The 22,536-nt window shown below is 42.2% G+C and overlaps 1 protein-coding gene across 1 annotated transcript; it reads left to right on the forward strand.

Annotated features, from left to right (window-relative positions):
• Nucleotides 1-795: 795 nt before the first annotated feature.
• tspan15 (tetraspanin 15) lies at nt 796-22,005 on the forward strand. Its single transcript, XM_079737363.1, has 8 exons — nt 796-934; nt 7,171-7,356; nt 8,356-8,430; nt 12,298-12,393; nt 16,554-16,670; nt 18,472-18,522; nt 19,624-19,740; nt 20,319-22,005. The coding sequence occupies exons 1-8, from the start codon at nt 842-844 to the stop codon at nt 20,508-20,510; spliced, it is 927 nt and encodes a 308-aa protein (XP_079593489.1). The 5' UTR covers nt 796-841; the 3' UTR covers nt 20,511-22,005.
• Nucleotides 22,006-22,536: the final 531 nt, after the last annotated feature.

The raw sequence follows: 22,536 nt of genomic DNA on the forward strand, positions 1-22,536 counted from the left end.
AGGTGGCAGTCCTTGTCGAATTGAATATCAAAACATGTTTTAAGCCTATAGCCAACAAAGAGCATGGACAGGTTGAAAGGACGGCGATAGAGCTGTAATTTGAAAAATCGGCTTTATGGAAAGTCTTTTAATTGCTCTTTCAGATGTTGGGGTGTTGGATCATCTTTCATCTCGTTGCCTTTCATCCACAATGGAAGCCTTTGGCGAGTTAAATATGACCTTATTGACATACACCGTCACATTTTTGAAGTCTTAATTTCTAGCTATTCTTCTCGAGAATGTAATGCTTTGCAGTGTTAAACGCCCCCCTATCTGGGTTAGATAAGCGGTTGTGTTTACACACACAATGAAACGGCCGTCAAAGCGTGCTGACCTCAGCTGGTGGTCAGCACGCGCGCGCGCGTGTGTGTGTGTGTGCTTCTGTGTGTGTCTGTGTGTGTGTGTGTGTGTGTGTGTGTGTGTGTGTGTGTGTGTGTGTGTGTGTGTGGGGGGGTGTTGGAATACACACACGTTTTTTCTCCCCGAACAAAGGCCTCTGCACTACAGCAAAGTTGAGTGCAATACAGTGAGCCAGACAAAACGGACCCAGACTGGGTAGAAATGACATATAAGGCGACGAATATATTATTCCCATTGCACTCTGAATTGGCACAGTTCCCAATCAGAATATTATAATGCACGCACACGCACGCACACAAAACACACGCACGCACGCACGCACGCACGCACAGTCAGAGAGTCGAAAGGCGACCTGCAGGTTTGGCGGTAGGACTACGCGGAAGTGAATTGTGAACAGTCATCAACAACACGGGGAGCCGGTTGAATCAGGGAGACGGGAACAATGTCCGGCCATAGCAGCGATGTGCGATACTGTCAAAAATTCTCCTACGTTCTCCTTAAATTCACCCTGTTCGCGTATGCCGTCGGTTGGTGGGTAAGTGGCCGTGTCCTCTCTGTGATGCTAATCCAATGTCCTGCCGAAGACATCGTGTTCTGTCATTAGACACTGGCCGGGAAGGGTGTGTGCACGACGTGGTCAAACATAAGAGGCAACCACATTCAAATACTACCGGTGTTTTAGAGGAACAGGTACGGCCAGTGAGAATAGAAGTAAGGAAGAACTTTGTCAAAGCAGGCTGCAATGCAAAATGCTCACAAGTGACCAAGGGCTATCTGAATCGACAGGTGTTTGTGTTAATGTTGCTAGTATCACGGGTGGAAGGTTGGGCGTAAGCTACATGGTTATAGCCACTGTGCCCTGTGCTGATGCTGTCTGCATTGTACCCAATTGTATGTGTTACATACTCGTCAGCAATCCTAATTTGGGTGTCATCTACATAACATATTGCATATATCAGTATAGATCCATGTGATCAGATGTATATTCCTAACGAATAGCAGTAGTGCTTTGCATACAAGTTTAGTGTGAGGTGTAACAAATGATATGCTTTGACATCAAACCAGATGGCCAAACACAGTTTAGTGTGGATTCACCCCCTACAGAGTTGTAATAGATTGTCGGGCTAGGCCTATAGACTGTTCTGGTCAACAATGCAGCAATAGGGTTATGAAATACTTATTTTTGGAAAACTGTTTATATATACATTTATATTGCCAACCTCCCTCAATGTAACAACCATTGTTTTCCTCATACCGCTAATGACTTATGTTACAAACTCAAGTTACTCAGCCGCCCTGACGTATTAATAATAATTGATATTATATTGTATGATTTATATAGAGCCTTTATAGGTACCCAAAGCACTTTATATTATAAGTTGTAATTTGTTTTGGGACAACAATAAACGTGAGGACAAATACTTTTCATTGAGCTTGATGATCATAAGAAAAGCAAATCCTTGAATACAGGTTCTGGAATACTCTGACTTCATCTTTACCTGGCTGCATTATTTCATTTAAGGCATTTGTCATAGTGTGAGAAAGCTGTTTGCATTCTGGCCTGTTTGTTTACAGGATGAGGTTATCGCGGGTTTGGATGCAGGTTTTTTTCTCAAAAGCCCAGCAGCGATTACATCGTAATCGTCATCAACATCATCACTGTGACAAATAGCAGAATCTAAATCCAGGCAGGAAAAAAAAAGAACAAGACCTCCACTTGCAGTGCTATTTCTGCAGCTCATAGGAGAAATCCGTCGTTACGCGTAAGAAAGAGAGGGAGATACCAAAAGGACCACTGCAGAGGACAGAGCGCAAGATATTTTAGTAAGCGTAATATGATGGGATGAATACAGCCTTGGTATGACCGAAGAGGCCACAGTACAGGGCCTCTCTGCCAGCTTCAACACCAGTAAACAATAAGGATCTCTGCCTAAGTAGCCCAGCTTTTCCATCTAATTCAACATACCCATTCCCCCATTATCTCTCAAATAATCTTTCTGCTGGGTCTCTCTTATTGCGCTTGAACAAGCAATGAAAATTGCTTCATGAAAAATGTTGGGTGCTGTTCCCTAAGGTCTACTTTTGCAGCGTTGGAGGATGCTTTTCATTTTCAGCGTCCACCTGCATTTAGATCCCTTCTTACGGCAATCGGCGCATATAAGGGCAATCGTCTCCACTGCTGCCCACACAGGTAGCCCAATGAAGCAGTGGTTTGGGCAGGCCGAGCCCCAGCCTCGTGGGAAGTGAATGACTTTGTCCGGAATGTGGACCAAGACCAAGGAAATGGTAGATTCCGGATCTTTGGAACACCTATTAGGGCAGTGCAGTAAACAAAGAGACCGTAATGGCTATTCCATATATTTGCTGTATGAACATCATGAATGGTCACAAGGTCAAAGGTTAAGGGTCCTTTTCATTTTAGACACAAGACAGTCCTTTTGTACCTTTTTTATTTAGACAAGACAGCAGTACAAATAGTTACACACAGAAAACAAAACTGTTTCACACAATAGCAAACATGCCATACATAAAAGGAACGACTAGAGAAACGACATGAAAGCCACACAAGGGAAACAAGTAGAGGATATGAAGCATACTGGCGGCCACAGCATGGACGTACCCAAAGCACAGACCATCTCAAGACAAGGTTGTGTAAAACTGCAAATCTTTCCTTCCAGACCGTTTATAAAAGCCCTTTTAAAGGTATTCAAAGAAGGGAGAGCTTCTGATGTAGTGACAGTTTGCCACTCATTCCGTGTCCGAGGGGCTAAAACCGAACGCATTACACTATCCTTTCTCATGACCCACGCTTGTCTGCAGTATATTCTGAGACAGGCTGTCCCTTTGTCAAAGCTAAGCTGTGGAGAACATAACAGCGCACCAATACTTCCCTTCTGCTCCTGTGCCGGGATGGCAGAGAGATAGGTCTGGTTAATTTTAAAAAGGCAATAAATATATATGAGTGTGTTACATGATTTCATTTATTATAGCTACACCTATTCTGTGGTTTTCTGGATCTATTTCAGGGATAGAACGTTGTAAACACATTGTAATGGAAACAATGGTTATTGCTTTTTGTAGCTGGTTAGTATGTGTGTCTTTTGGCTGCATGATGTCATGTACATCATTTATTAATGATAACGAGAAGTTGACTTCTTATTATTGCTATGGTCTTATAGCTGGGAAAAGGCAATTCTCATATTGTCTGGCTTTGGGCTGGTTAAACAAGTGTCAGGCTGGATGCAATTGCTTTCATCTCGGTGGAGTTTGCAGTGTCAACACTGAGATATCATCATGATCCTTTTGATTCTTTTTTTAACTTGTTTGAAGAGGTTTTCTGCTACTCTACTGGATCTTGCTCATCTATTTAAATTTGGAAAGAGACAATTTTCTCTGTATTTGTATAGATTTATAGCCTTTTAAATATGTACTGTCCTGAAGGGCTACTACTTGTAACAACAACAACAACAACAACCGAAGAGGGTTCTTATTTGTAAATTATTTCAATACTCTTGGTTTACTCCAACCATTAAGTCAGTGTTTACCCTAAATAATCCATTCTGCCCTTTGGAAAAGTTTAACGTTGTCATTTATGAATACAATTTCCATAAGTGCCTGATCCCCTTTTGATTGTGTTAACAGGCAGATGTTTATTAATAGGCTGTCCTGTCATGGGTTTCATATAATAAGGCAAATCTATTGCTGATGATCAAGGACGAAACCACTTTGTCTCTTTTTTAAGGCTTTGCAGATAGCTTCATATTTCACTAATGAAGATTTTAGGGGTTATTTTGAAGTGGCAACCCTGAATAATATATTTACATCACATGCTCATCGTTGGCGAAATGATGCACAGTTTCAGACATCCAAGCAACTTCCAATAAATGTGAACACAACAAACCCAGATGTGAAATGACAAACACAAATGGTGTCATTTACATATGTAAATGTTCAACATTTGAAAACGAGCTGAATACCCTTTGATTAACAACAACATTCAAGTTATGAAACGTAATGTTTCTAAGACTGTTGTGGGGAAAATGTATTGCTACTGAAACGGTCATTACAGGTTTTGATTCATGGGGAACTCGCGAGTTTACAGTATTACAACCGATTGAGGCAAACGCTAATTAGCCTCCGCCTGGAGACTTGAATTCTGGGACTGAGAGGAAGCTCGCGAGAAAAATAAGGGAAATGTATGACTTCTAAAGTAGTGTGCAGAGAAATGCAACAATATGTTTAGATCTGCATGCCTTTGTATAGAGACTGATTTACAGATGCGCAAAAGTGAGAATGTATTTCTATGAAAATATCAGAAACTTATATTCTGCCATTTTATTCTGCTTTATCCTAACTGTTTCCATTTGTTGAATGAAATCAATTGAACAGTCAGAAGTATTTGTATAGTCATAGAGTAAATGATGCAACGCATTTGCTATTTGACCACAAAAAAACTTTAACCGTGTGTAAGTGGAACTAAAAAAGCTTTTCAATTGACTCATTCTATTTAATAAGTAGTTTATTCATTCCTTATTGTGCATAAAGAGAAGTTCCTGTTTTATCATGTGGCGCTCATATGATTTTCCTCCTGCCTATATGCCATGAGGTTAAGAACTGCTTTATTTTTGGCAGGAGCACAACATGTCTACAAGCAGAATGACACGACAGGGCCAGACATGTCTGTGGTTAAACCATGAATGACACCATGGTCCAGCAACACTGTTTTCCCCCATGCTCTATTGATTATATTTTCTTTCACCAAGATGTTAAAAATCTATTGCTGAACTAGGGTTGTGTGAGTTAGATCTTTGTTTACATCCAACGTCATTAGGAAACCTGACAGTGTGTTGACATTTTGCGTCTCCCAGGGTGGGTCTAATGGCTTAGAATATGCAATCATAAACTTGGCAGGCTAAACGCATGACATTCAACTTTCAATGCATGAATGGAATCGTCTTCTGTCTGTATTATCTGAGGGACTCTTCATGTGTTCATGAATACCGGGGATGTAAGCCTGTGACTCAGCTCGGCCTTCTATGATGGCTATGGCAACTGAACTCATGCACGTCAACCTCCTCCCAAGATGGCAGAACCTGCTCTGTTCTGTTTAAAGGATTTAAAGTGCCATATTTCTCCTGTTAACGTCCATTGTTTGGGCATGGCTGGCAGGCCACCAGTAGCTAGCTAGCATTGCAGGCAGTAACCCGGGACATGTAAGGAAAAGACATGCTTGTTTATTCGGATATAAACAGAGAGACACTCAACAATATACTGCAGCCTGCCTACCATGGCACCATCGTGTGTGTGTGTGTGTGTGTGTGTGTGTGTGTGTGTGTGTGTGTGTGTGTGTGTGTGTGTGTGTGTGTGTGTGTGTGTTCTATGAACTCCTCTATTAATGATTGCCCAACAGCCAGTATGTTTTAGATGATGTGACAATCTCAGTTCAGTGAGATTGAAATGTTTACAAAATGGCTGTCAAACTCAATAGCTTCATTCATCACCGTTCTGCAAATTTCCAACGCTGAAGTTCAATCGAAAGGTTCATTAAGTAGAATCAACACATTAATAGTTATAATATAATCAATGCCATATGAAACATTCTAGCAGGCTCCTCATTCCTTCTTTCTCATTCCTGGTAATGCTGCATTACCAGGAATGAGATCGATCCAACACACTCCGGTCTCTTGGTGTGATTGAATACATATTTTCACAGCCATAAACCAAGATTGTTATTCCATTTTCCAACCTAAAGCACAAGCCGATAAGAGCAGGTCATCTGTGTGAGGGGAAATCACTTTCAAAACTTTGATCCCAGTGCCCTCTGTAATTGATTCAGATGCATATTCCGTTCCCGAAACTACAGATCCGGGACAGCGAGACTACTTGTCATTTATCATCCCCGTCTTTCTCACTAACATATGCATTTTGCTACTTATGGCTCAGAGTGAGTAATGTGCCCTTTCATCAGAGGCATAGAGCTTGTCCTGTTGGTATCATTTGCGGTGTCTGACCAACGGGCCCTCTCACTGTGACTCATACGTTAACGACATGTTTCACTTTTAACTCACCAGAGTAGCAGATACTATGCCGAAGCATTGGCCATTTAGTTATGTTGATTTTTTTTTATTATTACTTATGTCAGGGAATGTTGTAGTTGGTCACTTGTTTTTGCAGAATTTAGAAAATTCTTTGAACATTGGACTGAATTACAGAAACTGATTTTCCTAAACAGTACTTTTCTATGTTTATACTGTATAGTATAAATATACTCCATGTTGAGAGAAGGATTTTCAGGTGACGGTTCACCCTCATTTGGTGTCAACGTTTCTGTATGAGGTGCACTTGAGGTCTTCAAGGAGAACCCAACACGACTTGTAGATTGGTTTGCCGAAGATGACCTTAAAGATGACCCTCCTTAATGCATGTGTTTGAATGCATATCCTCTTATCGGCTTCCCAGTACCTGCAGATTAAGCGTGTGTAATCTCCGCATTTTGAACCTGATCTGGAGGGGCGTTTACAGGGGAGCCGGAAGCCCAGCCTTTGGTTCTCTTTAATAATAGATTCTATAGTTCCTTTCTGCTGTATTCCATTGATTTTCTTTTGATTTTCTTTTGTTGCTTTCTATTTCTATGAAACTCCTTTAAATGGTGGTGGTATGATTTGTTACTATTCTCTGCCTCACTTGGAAGTCACTTCGATTTGGATGAAAAAAACCGACTTCCTTCCAAAAATGTATCTCCCGGGCTGATAACTGTTTATTGTGTTGCAGCTGATAGGCGGCGCAATTCTGGCCGTCGGGATCTACGCCGAGGTGGAAAGGCAGCGCTACAAGACCCTGGATGGACTGTTTCTGGCCCCGGCCATCATCCTGATCGTCTTGGGACTGCTCATGTTCGTAGTGTCCTTCATCGGGGTCCTGGGTTCCCTGAGAGACAACATCACCATGCTGAAAGTGGTGAGCTCTCCTTCTGCTCTGTGCTATTCCCAGTTGCTTTCTAAGCAGAAAGGTGTGGGGCATGCTGTTATAATATCAGCCAACAATATCAGTTAACCATTTTTGTGTTCTGTTTTAAAAACATCAGGTTATTTTTGGTCTTGCCCCCAAAAAACATTTCTATAAAGAGTTTGGAGACATTTTTATTCTAGAGAAAGGATTTTGGATTTTGGTAAGAAGACTTCAGGAGCCAGATATATTCCGCACCTCTGTGATCAGACACTTGTTTCTCACACTGACTTATAAGTATTTTTTTATGCCTGTGCCAATTTAATACGACTGTTTCACATGCACTGAGCTTCGTACTGATAATGATTAACCCCTCCAATCTGGGACCTGAATATGCCATCTGGGTACTGACATCCAGGTTAAGTGTTGTTGTTGCGTGTATCAATTCTGGCTGCTTTGGGATTGGATTTCAACAGATGATGAAGGAAGACTGCAACAAACGAAGTGTATCCTAGGTCAAGAGAATTCCTGCTAGTTAAGGGCCTCTACTTTTGTTTAGCTTGCCAAGGAAAGGTTGGTCTGCTGTCCCACTGCCATGAATACCTTTTCTGTAAACATCTGAGCAAAACGGGAGGGAGAGAGGGCGACTGAGGCCGACTGAGAGGGAGACTGAGGGGGAGGGAGGTAAAGAGAGGAGAGAGAGAGAGAGAGAGAGAGAGAGAGAGAGAGAGAGAGAGAGAGAGAGGCAGAGGCAGAGAGAGAGGGAGAGAGGGAGAGAGAGAGAGAGAGGGAGGGAGAGGGAGAGAGAGAGAGATCATTCCCAGAATGATTCAGCTTTTCTAAATTATTTGTATGTATATAGATAAATATTGTATAATATTTACATTTTAAGATTGAGCAGAATCGCCGAAGGATGACATTGTATTTGTCTGAAACTATATGTGCCATCAGTACTACCTGTTTCTGTTTTACTTTAATACTAATCACAACTCCATTCCATATGTTCCGTAGTTCATGTTCACGCTGACCGTGTGTTTGATTCTGGAGCTCCTGGGAGGAGTCATTGCCCTGGTGTTCCACAACAAGGTAGGCTGCTTTATATCTGATAAACCAGGCCTGTCCATGCTTCATCCATGAAGCCTGTTTTATACCTGAACCCTGAGGCCTGTGTATACCTCCATGAGGCTGTGCATACCTCCATGAGGCCTGTGTATTTCTCGCATGAGGCCTGTTTATACCTCAACCATGAGGCCTGTTCCTACCTCAACCATGAGGCCTGTTCCTACCTCAACCATGAGGCCTGTTCCTACCTCAACCATGAGGCCTGTTCCTACCTCAACCATGAGGCCTGTTCCTACCTCAACCATGAGGCCTGTTCCTACCTCAACCATGAGGCCTGTTCCTACCTCAACCATGAGGCCTGTTTATACCTCAACCATGAGGCCTTTTGTATACCTCAACCATGAGTTCTGTGTGTACCTCAACCATGAGTTCTGTGTGTACCTCAACCATGAGTTCTGTGTGTACCTCAACCATGAGTTCTGTGTATACCTTAACCACGAGGCCGGTTTTATATCTCAATCACCAGGATTGTATTACCGTAGCTAAAAGGCCAATTTCCACCAGATCCGTCTCGGAAGCGTCACGGCAGTTAAACGTTTGCCGAAGTCAATACAAACCATTCTAATCAATTTATGGATGGGTTTATGGATTTTAATTGGATCCCCATTAGCTGATGCAGAAGACATCAACTACTTTTCCTGGGGTCCATACATAACAGATAACAAGACAAGAAATCATCATAAAAGACAACAGATAAAAAAACAGGAAAATAATGGATAACTAAACCATCAGCACGCACAACAAACGTCAAAAAAGTAAATAAAAGTGAAATTTAGCAATACATACTAGGATTCAGTGCAAATAGCCATGAGGTGTCACTCCACTTGTTTTTTGAAGCTAGCTTTGTTCTGGATTTTTGAAATATGATCTGGAAGGGAGTTCCATTCAGCCATAGCTCTACATAGTGCTGTGCGTTATTTTGAGTTTGTTTTGATGGAATTGTGTAGTTACCACTGGTGGCATGTCTGGTGGGGTATGTGTGCACATTAGAGCTATGTGTGAGCTGTCTAAACAAACAGTCAGGGTTATTTAAAGTATTAATGTTTTTCATGAAAGAAAGAAGGGATGATTTCAACCTCATATCAGCTTTCAGCCAGGAGAGTTGGTCCTGCATGTTATTGATGTTGGCTCTCGGTGTGCATTTAAGGGCAAGCCCAGCTGCTCTGTTTTTTACCTGTTGAAGCTTCCCTAGATTCATTTTTGTAGTACCTGACCAGACCACCGAGCAATAATCTAGGTGTGACAGTACCAGGGTCTGTAGGTCTGTCGCCTATGCCATTCACTAACAGGGTAATATTATACAGTCCATCTTTGTTATCACTATCAATAGCTAATCAGTGGCAGAGAAGAAATTAAAGTCCGTGTCGATGCCTCGTCTGTTCTCTAATCGCAAGTCTAGTGTCTCGAGCGGACTGCGACGTTGCTTAATCATGAAATCTCTAAGGCATAAATCTTACCGTATTTAATTGGTTATAATATTGATGTATATATATTATGTAGGGGTTGAATATAACTTGTGAATAATATTGTATGAATTATTCTAATCATAATCATTTTTACAATTCATATATTATAATTATGCTTGTCTTGAGCCATCAGCTGGAACGTGTCCGGACTGCTTCTTGTTGTTGATTGCAGTACGGAACACAGCCGCTTCGCTGCCATACTGCTTCCGAGACAGATCTGGTGGAAATTGGCCGTAAGGCCTTTTCACACCTCAACCATATTGACTGTAATACCTCAAATACAAGTGCTGTATATACACCTCAACCACGAGGCCTGTTCTACTTCTTTCAATGTGAGAACAGACTTTGCTTGTGGTGGTAGAATACAGCCACACCTTAACCCCCAATAAAGTAACGTTTGTTGGTTTTGGTTTTGGTTTCATTATCCATCATATCACATCTTTGAGAGCTGACCTTCAGACTCTCACTGTGCCCCAACCCCATTAATAATTCCTGGAACTGAACGCATGCCCTTGTCAACTCGTACACTTTACTATACTCCTCCACACGAAGTCCTTAATGGCAAAAAAAAAGGGCAAACAAAGTTTATCTTGGTTACACAGTTCACAGACTTCTAATAATGCAGACTTTACCGCCAAAATTATACCATTCAGTCCATGTTTGCCTCTCTGTGCCTCCATCTGTTCCCCTTCCAATGGCACAATGTCGAATTAACAAGATTAAGGGGAAACCTGAATACATTTGCTCTAATTCGTTAGTTTGTTTGGCAGCCTCTCCTACTCAGGGTGGCATAGCAAACCTACTTGGGACGTCTCCTCGCAGTTCAAACATGTACCTGGAGATAATTGTCCCCGGCTTTGGGTTTGGCGACTGGCCTCGTCCAGGTGCGTGTCGGCTATTCATCTCAGTTGAACTGCATTCACCTGAATCGGTCATAACATCTCAGCTGTGCTTACAGGCAGAAATGGAGACATTGAGTAACTCAAGCCCAGTAATAACATGTAGGCTGTGTTTTTCGATTTTATACTGTGTATATATTTTTCTTTATTTCATTTGTTTTTCAAACTAACACTACCACCCTTCCGTCCTGCTTCCCATCTTCAATATCAAGTATCAGAGATATGCCATCTTTTTCCTTCAAAATGTGCAGCAGAAGAGGCTGCAGACACGTTCAGATTCTGCTGCATGTTCCTGCTGCATGTCGCCTGACTCCAGGCAGATCAGTTTTTCACAGCTCTGTCCGGATACGTTCTTGATTGTAAACCTGGAAGGAGTCGCTGACTCACGAAATCCACATTAACCAAACCACGGACGGCCGAAAGCGTTAGTTGCAGTTTAATAGGAGCGATCGAGGAAGGAGACGGATGATTAATTTGGTGGTGTATAAAAAATATGAAGACTCACTCTTAAAAAAAACACCAAAAATAAAACCTATTAATAAGGTCACCCAAGAAGATCATATTTACATAACAGGGAGGGAAATAACGCATAAATCATATGGGACAATCTGAAAGGATGTTGGAGCGCAATGGGTCTTTGTATTTACTGTGGGCCAGAGCCAGGGAACAGCACAATATATGCAGAAAGCCGGGTTAATTTACATCTGAATCGTATCACTGCGTGATGGAACATCACGACCCGCTAACGCTCTGTCTCTTCTATTGCAATAGTCTTTTCTTGTTTGTCTGTTTCTGTGGCTAATACTTTTTTTTTAAATTGTTGTTCTTCTTCTTGACTTGCTATTGTCTCCCTTTTCTATCGCCATTATTTATTTCTTGGTATGAACCTTTTTATTTTTGCTGTATTCTCTACAATAGTTAATTAAGGCTAAATAGGCAGAATCCTAAGTACACAATCAAGTCCAACACACGTTTTATTCTATTCAGGTTTTAATTAATTCAAAATAATAAATACCTTGTGGCCACCACAAAGATTGTCAAAATGCGCCTAGATTCCTCTATGAACAGGGAATGAAGCACAATGCCGTCATTGTCATTGTGCTGGTTTCATTGTAAACATTCCCAGTGAAACATCTGTGCGGCCCCTGCAGACAGTCACTGTTGATGTCCCAAAGCACCGCATCTCAACTTTACTTACTTTACTTCAAATTAGTAAAGGGTACCTCCTTGCCAATCGATGCAGGACTTACCACTAGATGAAGGACCTCACTTCTGAAGCTTAAGCCACAGGTTACCTTGACGGAACAGGCTGGACTAATCACTAATTAAAATGATGAAAGACTGCTTTTTAATTTGCACTGCAGTGCTGTGGAGAAGCCTTGACCACCGAGGAGCACAGGCATGTATATTTCCTGGCTATCATTACGCTTGACCTCTCTGACCTTTCCGTGTTTTCTGTCTTTCAGACGGTGAACTTGTTGAACAGAAACATCCGCAAAGGCATGGTCAACTACTATGACGACCTGGACTTTAAGAACATCATGGACTTTGTTCAGAAAAAAGTAAGTCCGGCTCCTCCCCCCCCCCCATATGACAGGGTCCTTAACGCTGATCATTACACACTACTTACTGGGAATCATTGCCCAAAGCAGAGCAGTTCCTCCATTAAAAAAACTGATCGGCCGCTTACTCAACCGACCTTTTGAGTAAACACTTTGGTTTAACGAGGTGCTTGATTCATGGTTTGTCTTTTCTCATACTGGTAACGCAATTAAAGAGCTTCTACATAGAGCTTGTGTGTGTGTGTGTGTGTGTGTGTGTGTGTGTGTGTGTGTGTGTGTGTGTGTGCTATTGTTTTTCCTTACCTTTTCTTAAGATATATTGTTTTTAGGCCAGATGAGATTTCTAAATGCAAAAAAAGCACAAAAGTTACCATTAAGACGACACATCTGCAATGTTAAGGTGGGTGACCCAAGCACAAAGGTCAACATTTAGATGACACTGAGGAAAAGAAGGGTGGAAAGATAATACAAGGAATAGAAAACAAAGCCTTCGATAACTAAAAGGAAACAGCATATGTATTTTTCCATCGCAGTGTGTGTGGAATGGAATGTGTACCGTATTATCAATTACAGGTGCCCAGACTCATTCAATGTGTCTGTGCCATCAGCAAGCGGCCAGAAGATGCTTACTAACTAGGTGTCATAGTTAAATAAAAACATTAAATAAATATAGAGGCAAGAAATGCATAGTTCTTAAAATTCCCCCAGGTGACTACTCCAAGGTGTTGATTGACTGAAGCCAGGATGACCTTTTAGACCAGCACCTTTCTCGCTTTGTTCCAATGGGGATGTGACATTTATTCCACTGCGAAGTCACCAGCACATTGCTCTTCTGTGTCTTCGGAATTAGAATAGACCCTTCTGGCCGGCCCACGCGCGGGAAATCGGGTAGTTAATCAAAGGGCTGAATCACAATTTTGACCGCTCAAAGTGCAAATTGACAACTCGCGGGTGCGCACACTCGCTCACACACTCGCTCTGAAAAGCACCCTCATTAACCCGCCTCAGAAGTAGCCCTTTAAAAGCAATCTTGCGCTTGGCGTGGCTACCTTAGCTGATTTGAAACAATTTTTTTGTGTTATGGATACTAGGGCTGGGCATCGTGGCCAATTTCCTAAATCGATTCGCTTTCGATTCATAAGGTTCTGAATCGATTAATCACGATTTGATTCGATTCAATCTGCTCTTAAATAATGAAAATGGCTCAACTGTGTTACAAAATACAAATCTACTTTACTTTTTCTCTTCATCTTAAACAACAGGTTTTAAGTGCAAACTTGTAAATTGGACAGTTTAAACTTGAGCTGTAAACAAAACTGTCTCAAGTCTCAAAAGTGCAATTTTCCAATTAGAAAGGTATTGCAAGTGAAAGTGTACTTGAACTACAACATTCCATCACTGGAAATTGCATTAAGGCATTGTTTTTTAAAGTGAAAAATAATAATGGTAACAAAACTTAAACTTAAACTTAAAAAAAATTGAACTTATGCCATATGAATCGATATTGCAAAACTTAAATTAAATCGATTTTTTCGAAGCTATTCTTATGTAGGTCTGTATAGGTTCACATTGAAAGTTATCCATATTTATTAATCCTTTTGGAAACCGTTGCTGGGAACATGGGTGATTACTATCTATGCCTATGGCATTTTAATTTAATCTTTTTTATTAACAGTTAATCCTTGAAACATACCGAAAGAAATCTATTTCGGTCCTCATTTCCTGTATTCTAGTGAATTATTCAGGGTGTAATTCACCCAAATAAGAAGCATACAGAAAATCTGTTGAAAAAAAACAAGTGTATTTCTAAATATAATCAGTTTGCCACAAAAATGTACATTCAGTAGCTCAATTGTCTTCCAGCGTCGCTACTAAGGTGTGTGTAGACAGCACCAGCAGCATCCACACCTGAAAGACTGCTGCCTGACCGAGGGCCAATCACAACACGCAGCTCATTGCGTTGCATTATGATTGGACTAGTCACCTCATCACCTAATTAGCCAACAGACCACAGCCCCAAATTGCGTTATGATTGGATAATAACTTCATAATTAACTATTACAGTCAATCCCTGTTATCCAACCACATAAATAACAATACAAATATTGATATTCTCCTAATTCGGGAGATCTACATGAGATTGTTGTCTCCGGGGTTGACCACCGGGAGAGGACTGAAAACTGCCCTTGGCGAGTTTGGGTCCTAGTGTTTCACACTTTAGTCCACCACCTGAAAACCATCATATCTCATCTAGATCCAATAAACAGAACTGCAATAATCTGCAAACCAGAATAATATGTTAATTCATTTTCAGGAAGGTCAGTGATGGGGTAATTGGCAGCATAACAATGTGAACAGAGCTGTTCAGTCAGCCCACCTGTCTGAAACGGACACCACCGATGATACAATGCCACCGCAAAGCCCCAATCAATGGCTTTACTCTAGCGGTTATTCATCCATCATTGGTTTCAGTGACATGGTCACTCTGATGAATTTGTAGACCAGTTCACACTGAAGTTCATTTAAAATGAATAGAACCAAAATAACACAAAGTATTAAATAGGGTTTCTCCTTTTTATGTTTTGCACTCTGAATGTATGAGTGAATGTTTCCTTTTCTATACAAATTACTTTTATGTATCATTGGATGAGCTGTGATCCGGCTTACAATATACATCTTAAAAAAATAAGTAGAGAAAGAAAATATTCAATTAAGTATACAAAAATAAGCATATCATTTAAATGTAAACAATGTAAAACGATAGATTTGACTTGATTATAATCAAGCTAAGAAAAAAAAAAAAAGCTTTATATTTCTAATAATAGTTTAACCATGTCAAAGTTAGAGCCAATAATGCTCCACCAATCAATCGTTAGAGCAGTGGAAGCTAGCAGACAGGGTAAAACCCCAGCCGCCGCGGGCTGCTTTGTGGAGGTCTCGTCCATCTTCTAGAATAATAAAAGGCTTCTAGCTGAGGAGGGACGCTTAGCTTTCAAATAGCAAAACCAAGAGAGTACAACCTAGCTTACAACTAACGGTTGATTGTGTAGGTGTTTTTCAAAAGAAAGGATAATAATGATGATAATACTAATAATTTATTTCCTCCTACTGGTGGATATTTACAGAAGGAGGTAATGGCGGTAGGTTTTTTAGACAGCCATCCGTACGTTGAGAGCTACTGTGTCATTACCTGGCTGTCTCTTTGGCAGTAATAGCCATAATTACTTTCACCGACCACATAACAGGTGGGTCCCCAGAATATACTGATCTGCACATTCAACCATTTGAACATTCACAAGCACAGAACAGCTGTTGTTCTCCACAGGAGTATAGGATTTGACATATAAGGCTTTTAAAAAGTATAAATAAATGTCTAAATCTTTTTGTAGCTTACAAATTACATTTCAACCTGCCTTGGCTGACCACAGTCCATGGGGAGCCCACTGATAATAGTGCATTTGACGGCCTATAGGTGGTCAACGGGGGTTGAATGCAGAAAGTCTAGCCACCATTCTAAGTCAAAAGGAAAATATGACGTGATGTGAAGTTTATATTAATTTTGTCTCCGTTCAGCTAGAACCTCCGTGATAAGTTCATATCCATATTATCTATTTTGAGAGTCACTGTTTGACACTTGAATTTAAATAAAAAGCCAATACAGTTTGAATATGAACAAGTGTTGGCCATAGACTACTGAGAGGCGGACATTCAATTTCCCACTGTTAATGTGCATAATATGGATATTTTGTGCTGCTGGTTGTGATAAAGCTAATTTAATGGCATTGCCATAACAGGAAATCTGTTATCGCTCTATATTGGTTGTCTGCAAACCAATTTTGCTACATCCAGTTCACGATACCACAGACCAATGTTTATTCAATCCTCAATTAATTTGAGTTGCCTCCCTGATTTGGTTGTTTAATCATTAATTTACGTACTATTTGTAATTCCTCAACGCCAACACACAGAATAGTTACAATCAGCTAAACAATTAAACCTGTTCTGTATTGTAGTTTAAACCTGTCCTGTGTTTTGCATTGTAGTTTAAATCTAACCTGTGTTCTTCATTGTGGTTTAAATCTACTGTGTTCTGTTTTCTACCTTAAATCCTATACTGTGTTTTGCATTGTAGTTTAATTCAACTCTGTTTTGCATTGTAGTTTACATGCTGTGGAGGGAAGGAGTTTAAGGACTGGGAAGTCAACATGTACCACAACTGCTCCTCTCTGAGTCCGCTGGCATGTGGAGTTCCCTATACCTGTTGCCTCATCACTAAGGTGTGTGTTGTCCTGTTGAGCTCCCTATACCTGTTGCCTCATCACTAAGGTGGGTGTTGTCCTGTTGAGTTCCCTATACCTGTTGCATCACCACTGAGCCATTTTGTTTGTGTGTGCTTAATTCAGGTAATGGAAAGGTGATGATTTGTATCCTCACAAAATTCCTCCTTTTAACCTGAGTAGGTTGTCAAACTCAACTTTCAGACCCAACACACGCATCCTCCTAAAATGTAATTCAAATTCCAACACTTGGTACAGGTTATGTTTTGGTTTAGGTCCCATTGCGGCTCTTAACGTTGACTTGATTTAACATAAGCCATTTATTCTGGCGGAGGGGATGCTTTTCCATTTTTATGTCGTTTCCAATGTCTTGACAAGAACTTTCCTCGACCCTGTCAAGTCACTTTAATGTGACGGTATGTCATTTCAATGTGAAGTTATTACATGTGCTGCTATACTATGGGTTGGGGCTCCACATCTGCCGGGATATCTGTGGCTGGCAGATTGGCAACAGCCTGTCCTCTGTGGATGTCCAGGTCACGCAAAGCAGCTGTCCTCCACCGTGTGTGTGTGTGTGTGTGTGTGTGTGTGTGTGTGTGTGTGTGTGTGTGTGTGTGTGTGTGTGTGTGTGTGTGTGTGTGTGTGTGTGTGTGTGGCCTGTTTACCTCCCAATTTCCTTTGTCAATCTCCTATTGATAATGATGCACAAGGGTCACCAGAGCATAGGGCATAGAAATGTCGCATCTATTTCTCCTCTGCAGTGCCATGTGCTTAACAGCTTCTGCACTTCAATCCCCGTCTCTCCAATACCCTTTTCCATTCGACTCTCACTCCTCTGAACCTTGTGATTACATTCGCTGGGATCCTGCTGTGAAACACGCGCTATCTGGCGTCATGTCTCATAGCCCTGACGCCCAGTCCTGCTTTTTTACCACGCCGTGATGCCTGAAAGGCTCCAGCAGGTCATTAGTTTTGCCCCACACATCTGTCCTTCTCTCTTTGGCCCCTCCCTGCCTCTTCTCGCTCTCACTTCCCCCTCGGACTCTGCACGGTTCTGGACACGCACATTTTGCCCACATGCTCCCCAATCTGTTTGAATCCTTTCCATAGGTATCAATTTCTAGCATTCACACTAAGTCATCCAAGTACATACCGGTTCCTGCCACATTGATTTCTAATCGAAGTCTGTTGCCTCTGTGTAACAATGCAGGGAACAACAATGTTGTATTGACTATGTGAAAGCCGAGGAGAATGGCACTCTCTCTTGTTTGAATAAGGGGCATGGTCCAAAGTCACGTAACTCGGATGCCCTCGCTGTGCCCAGATGACGGATAGGGGGGGTTGGCAGCCCACACTAAGTGAGACTCGCGCGGACGGTCGTGGGACAGGTTCATGGCTAATGGCACACTCTTGGCGCAATTGTTGGCAATTACATTTTCGGTATTTTTCTGTTTTAACCGCCCACACGGCCAGCCCCCCTGCACCCCCTGCAGTATCTCGGGCCGGCACTGGCACTGTTGCATGTTGATGGTGCTGGTGCTGTAAAATGTTTGATTTCCCCAAGGTGTGTGTGTGTGTGTGTGTGTGTGTGTGTGTGACATTGTGATGGTTGTGGCATCTCTCCCTGTGTGAGCCTTCAGACGTTTCATAGGACAGATTAGTTTCCCCTCCACCTCCGCGCACGTCACCAGCACATTGACTCACGCCTGTGTCCGTATGAAGTGGGAGTCATTCTCACACTTTTTTCAGAGCTGATAAACTGTATGCTAATCTTTGCCTTTTTCCTCTCCCCAACACACAGCCTAATGAGGTGCCCAACACTATGTGCGGGTACAAGCTGGTGAATCAAGAGGTAAATTGTCTGCTGAAGATGGAAACATGTATCACATGGTCATCCGTACCAAGTGTTATTCGTAGGGGTTCTTTTTTAATGAAGTTACCATGATTACATACAACATAATGCACTTATATTCATGTTTGTGTGTGTGTGACGCATCCACTGACATAACCGTACATCGGAGCAGCAGAGAAGCAGGGGGCAGTGAGGATGGAATATATTGGCATGCAAATTGTGTTCCGCTGTTTTATCAGTTGGCAGGGTGACAGTCCATCACACGTTAACATGCAAATTGTATCCCGCCCTGTTGTGCTATTAGCGAAACCAAAACCTATAACAGCTAATGGACTAGAGTGGATACCTCCTGATAGTTCTGGATCCTGATCATATTACAGCAAGGGAACGGTTGGGTTCTGACCCCTTGCTCACCTAAAGAGCCTGCCAGGGGCATGCAGTTGCTGATTAGCAGGGTGGCCAGGGAACGTGTGCGTGTGTGTGCGTGTGTGTGTGTGTGTGTGTGTGTGTGTGTGTGTGTGTGTGTGTGTGTGTGTGTGTGTGTGTGTGTGTGTGTGTGTGTGTGTGTGTGTGTGTGTGTGTGTGTGTGTGTGTGTGCGTGCGTGTGCGTCTCAGCCAGCAGTGACTAGAGTAGTGAAAGAGTAAGGCAAACTAATTACCAACTAATGGTTCAATCGTTTGGTTTTGAAGACCGAAGGCAGTGCCGGCCAATGATCTGGTGCTTGTAATCTGATGTCGTTAAGTCAACACTGCCTATTAGCCCTGCCCTAGTGCCTTTTCTCCCAAATGAACCTCATCACTTTTCAGTAATAAAGATTGTTTTGTTATATCTTCTACAATCGGCTTAAGGCGCTGTGCGTGTGTTGCAGACTTTTGCAAGTAGTTACGCAAATTGCATAATCATGTTCCGATAGAATTACTCCCTTATTGCTTTTCGAGCTGTTGTCATATTGATATTCATGATGATCCCAGAGTCTTTGCTTGAACAAGTTACATCCATGGGAGCGTTGGTCTGTAAAGGAATCGAATAGCCGCCGTCGTGAGGAGAGACCTGTCGCTGATGTAACAAATATGGACAAACGACGATGTTGTCTCTTGCAGCGCTTGGACCTGATCGATAAAATCCACGTCAGAGGGTGCACAGACGCAGTCTTCCTCTGGCTCTCTGACAACTATAAGATCATGGCTGGGTTGCTGCTGGGAATACTTCTGCCCCAGGTAAACCCTGTGTGTGTGTGTGTGTGTGTGTGTGTGTGTGTGTGTGTGCGAATCTACTATGAAACAGCTTGTGTGTTAAGGTTCAACAAGCTTCCCTGTGGGTCTTATGAGAGGGTGAGAGAATCGGCTCCTGTCCGTCTGTCCACATTAAGGTGCTCCGCTGAATTGATTTTCCCTTGTGTCTCTCTGTCTGTCTCTGTCTCTGTCTCTCTTTCTCTGTCTCTCTGTCTTACGCTCTGTTTTTCTCTGTCTCCATCCCTCTCTTTCTTGCTCAATCTGTCTGTCTGTCTCTCTCTCCCCCTACCTCCCTCTGTCTCTCCCCCTACCTCCCTCTGTCTCTCTCTCCCCCTACCTCCCTCTGTCTCTCTCTCCCCCTACCTCCCTCTGTCTCTCTCTCCCCCTACCTCCCTCTCTCTCTCCCCCTACCTCCCTCCCTCTCTCTCTCCCCCTACCTCCCTCTCTCTCTCCCCCTACCTCCCTCTGTCTCTCTCTCCCCCTACCTCCCTCTCTCTCTTCCCCTACCTCCCTCTCTCTCTCCCCCTCCCTCCCTCTCTCTCTCCCCCTGCCTCCCTCCCCAGTTCTTCGGCCTGGTCATCAGCTGGCTGTACATCACCCGGGTGGAGGACGCCATCGCTCAGTACGCGAGCCTCAGCTACGTAGACGGCCCCATGGAGAGGAGCATGATGGACCAGAGTGGCGGGTTCCAGCGGATCCCAAAGAAGCACCACCGCGTGGCCAAGTGGTACAAGTGCATGCCTGACTACGACTGAGACCCCCGGAACCCCTCAACCCGTGCCGCCGAGTACCCCTCGCCGTGCTCCATCTACCGAGCGACCCATCCCCCCGCGTCACCACCCTGCATTGTTTTGTTTTTTTCCATTGAATGGCGCAGGTAATCAGTGCCTTGGGGATGGGGGGGATTTCAGCGTCCGCCATTGGATAGCCGTTTTTAAAACCACTTTACTGTTGTGCTACTGGTTCTGAGGTATGGATGGATGTGGGCGGAACAAAATGACACAACTCCTTAGATTAAACGCTAAAATGTAAAGATAGTTATACTGATTTTGACCTACTCTTCTCGGCCTAATCCGTTTTTCTTACCAGGCCTATACTAAGCTAAACTACTGAACTGCCTGAACTGCCCACCCCGGACAGGCAGAGTGTTATCAAGACAATCAAACTCACCACTCATCAGGGTTAATATGAAACCACTAATGTAACTTGAAGAGTTCCCTGTTAACCACTTCTAAACCCTAATATGTTATGTCCGCAGAGGGTCATCTATGAAACCGTCTTATGCATGTTGGATCTAGTAGCAGTGAACCACTCTTTTTCTTCTCAGGTTTGAATATAGATATACCAAAGCCCAAAGTTAAGATATGTATTGGAGGGTTGAAATCTGCAGATGAACCCCAAGTGTTTATCTTCATGTAGGTAGATCTCTGTAGTACAGATAATTTTTTTATGCTTTTAGTTGAATGAGGTTTGGTGAAGGGGGAAATGTTAATTTTATATCTTATTTGTTGTAACTTGAATTCTGTAATGACTCCAACTATCAGTAGCAGTCACAATAATCACATGTTTTGCATGTTTTTATCTTTAAAGGTGACAAGGTTGATGCGTTGCATTGTACTCAGGTTGCATTGTACCTCACATAAAAGGGCTGTGTTGCTGTATTAAAGGAATACGCAAGGTAACTTTTGACTTGTGTATCCCGTTTTATTTAAAAATGTTAATAAGCCTCTCCGAATCTGAAAACCTTACAATTTCACTGACTGTCACACTGTGTTATGAGGTCAAATCAACCTGTTGTTCGCCTTCCTGGAAAAGCCCTGAATCAATCCTCGACAGGAGAATGTTTGTAACGCTTCATGGAAAATATATATCATTTTTATGTAATCCAGAGTACCAGTTGTACCTTTTTGTTTAAGTAGTTAGTAGAGAGGCAACCGTTCCTTCACTTATCACAGTTTCATTCAGGAGGGGAAGTGAATTTCACAGCTGTGAATCATTTTAATAATTATTTTCTCAGACCCATTGTTTAGGTTTGTAAGGCCTCGTCTAAATATAACAAGTGCCCGAGGTTAACAAATCACTTCAGCTGTGTATCCGAAGGTTTTCCACCTCTTGTAATGTTCTTCTATCCGCTGCTTGTAGATGTTAAATAATTCTTAACATGCCTTACTTCTCAATGACCACTATAAATGATAGTGTGCTTCACAGTGCCACACTTGGACATCAAACCATCTCAAAGGTTTTTACCATTAGGAATGAAAATAAAATGTGTATTTGATTTTGAAACTGTTTTCGACTTGTTTTTTCTTCTGACTTGACTTAATATGTTTAGCCACACGTTTGCTATCGCTATCGTGTGTGTGTTTGTGTGTGTGTGTCCTTGTGTCGGTCACCCTTCTCAAAACCATGGATTTCCAGTGTATTTGTATTGCGTGTACAGTATGCAGCTAACCTTTGAATGTTGCGTATATAGGTCAAGTAAATACCACACTGTGGATACTCTCATTTTCAACTTGCAAAACTGAAAAGTAAATGGAGCGTACTCTAACATTACATGCTCACCTGCAAATAGGATTCCCACACACTGTGTTCTGCCATGCCTAGAAACGATAGTCACAAAATACATGCTTTGTGTCAAATGGACTATAAACAAAGCAGAACAGCTCACATTTCTCTACTAAGGCAATCTCCAGAATACTCTGGAGATTGCCTTAGTAGAGAAATGTGAGTTTATTCCAATACCCAAACAAAATGTCCTCCTTTGTTCCTTAAGTGTTGTAT

Source organism: Pollachius pollachius (assembly GCF_949987615.1).
Source record: "Pollachius pollachius genome assembly, chromosome: 5".
Classification (NCBI taxonomy): Eukaryota; Metazoa; Chordata; class Actinopteri; order Gadiformes; family Gadidae; genus Pollachius; species Pollachius pollachius.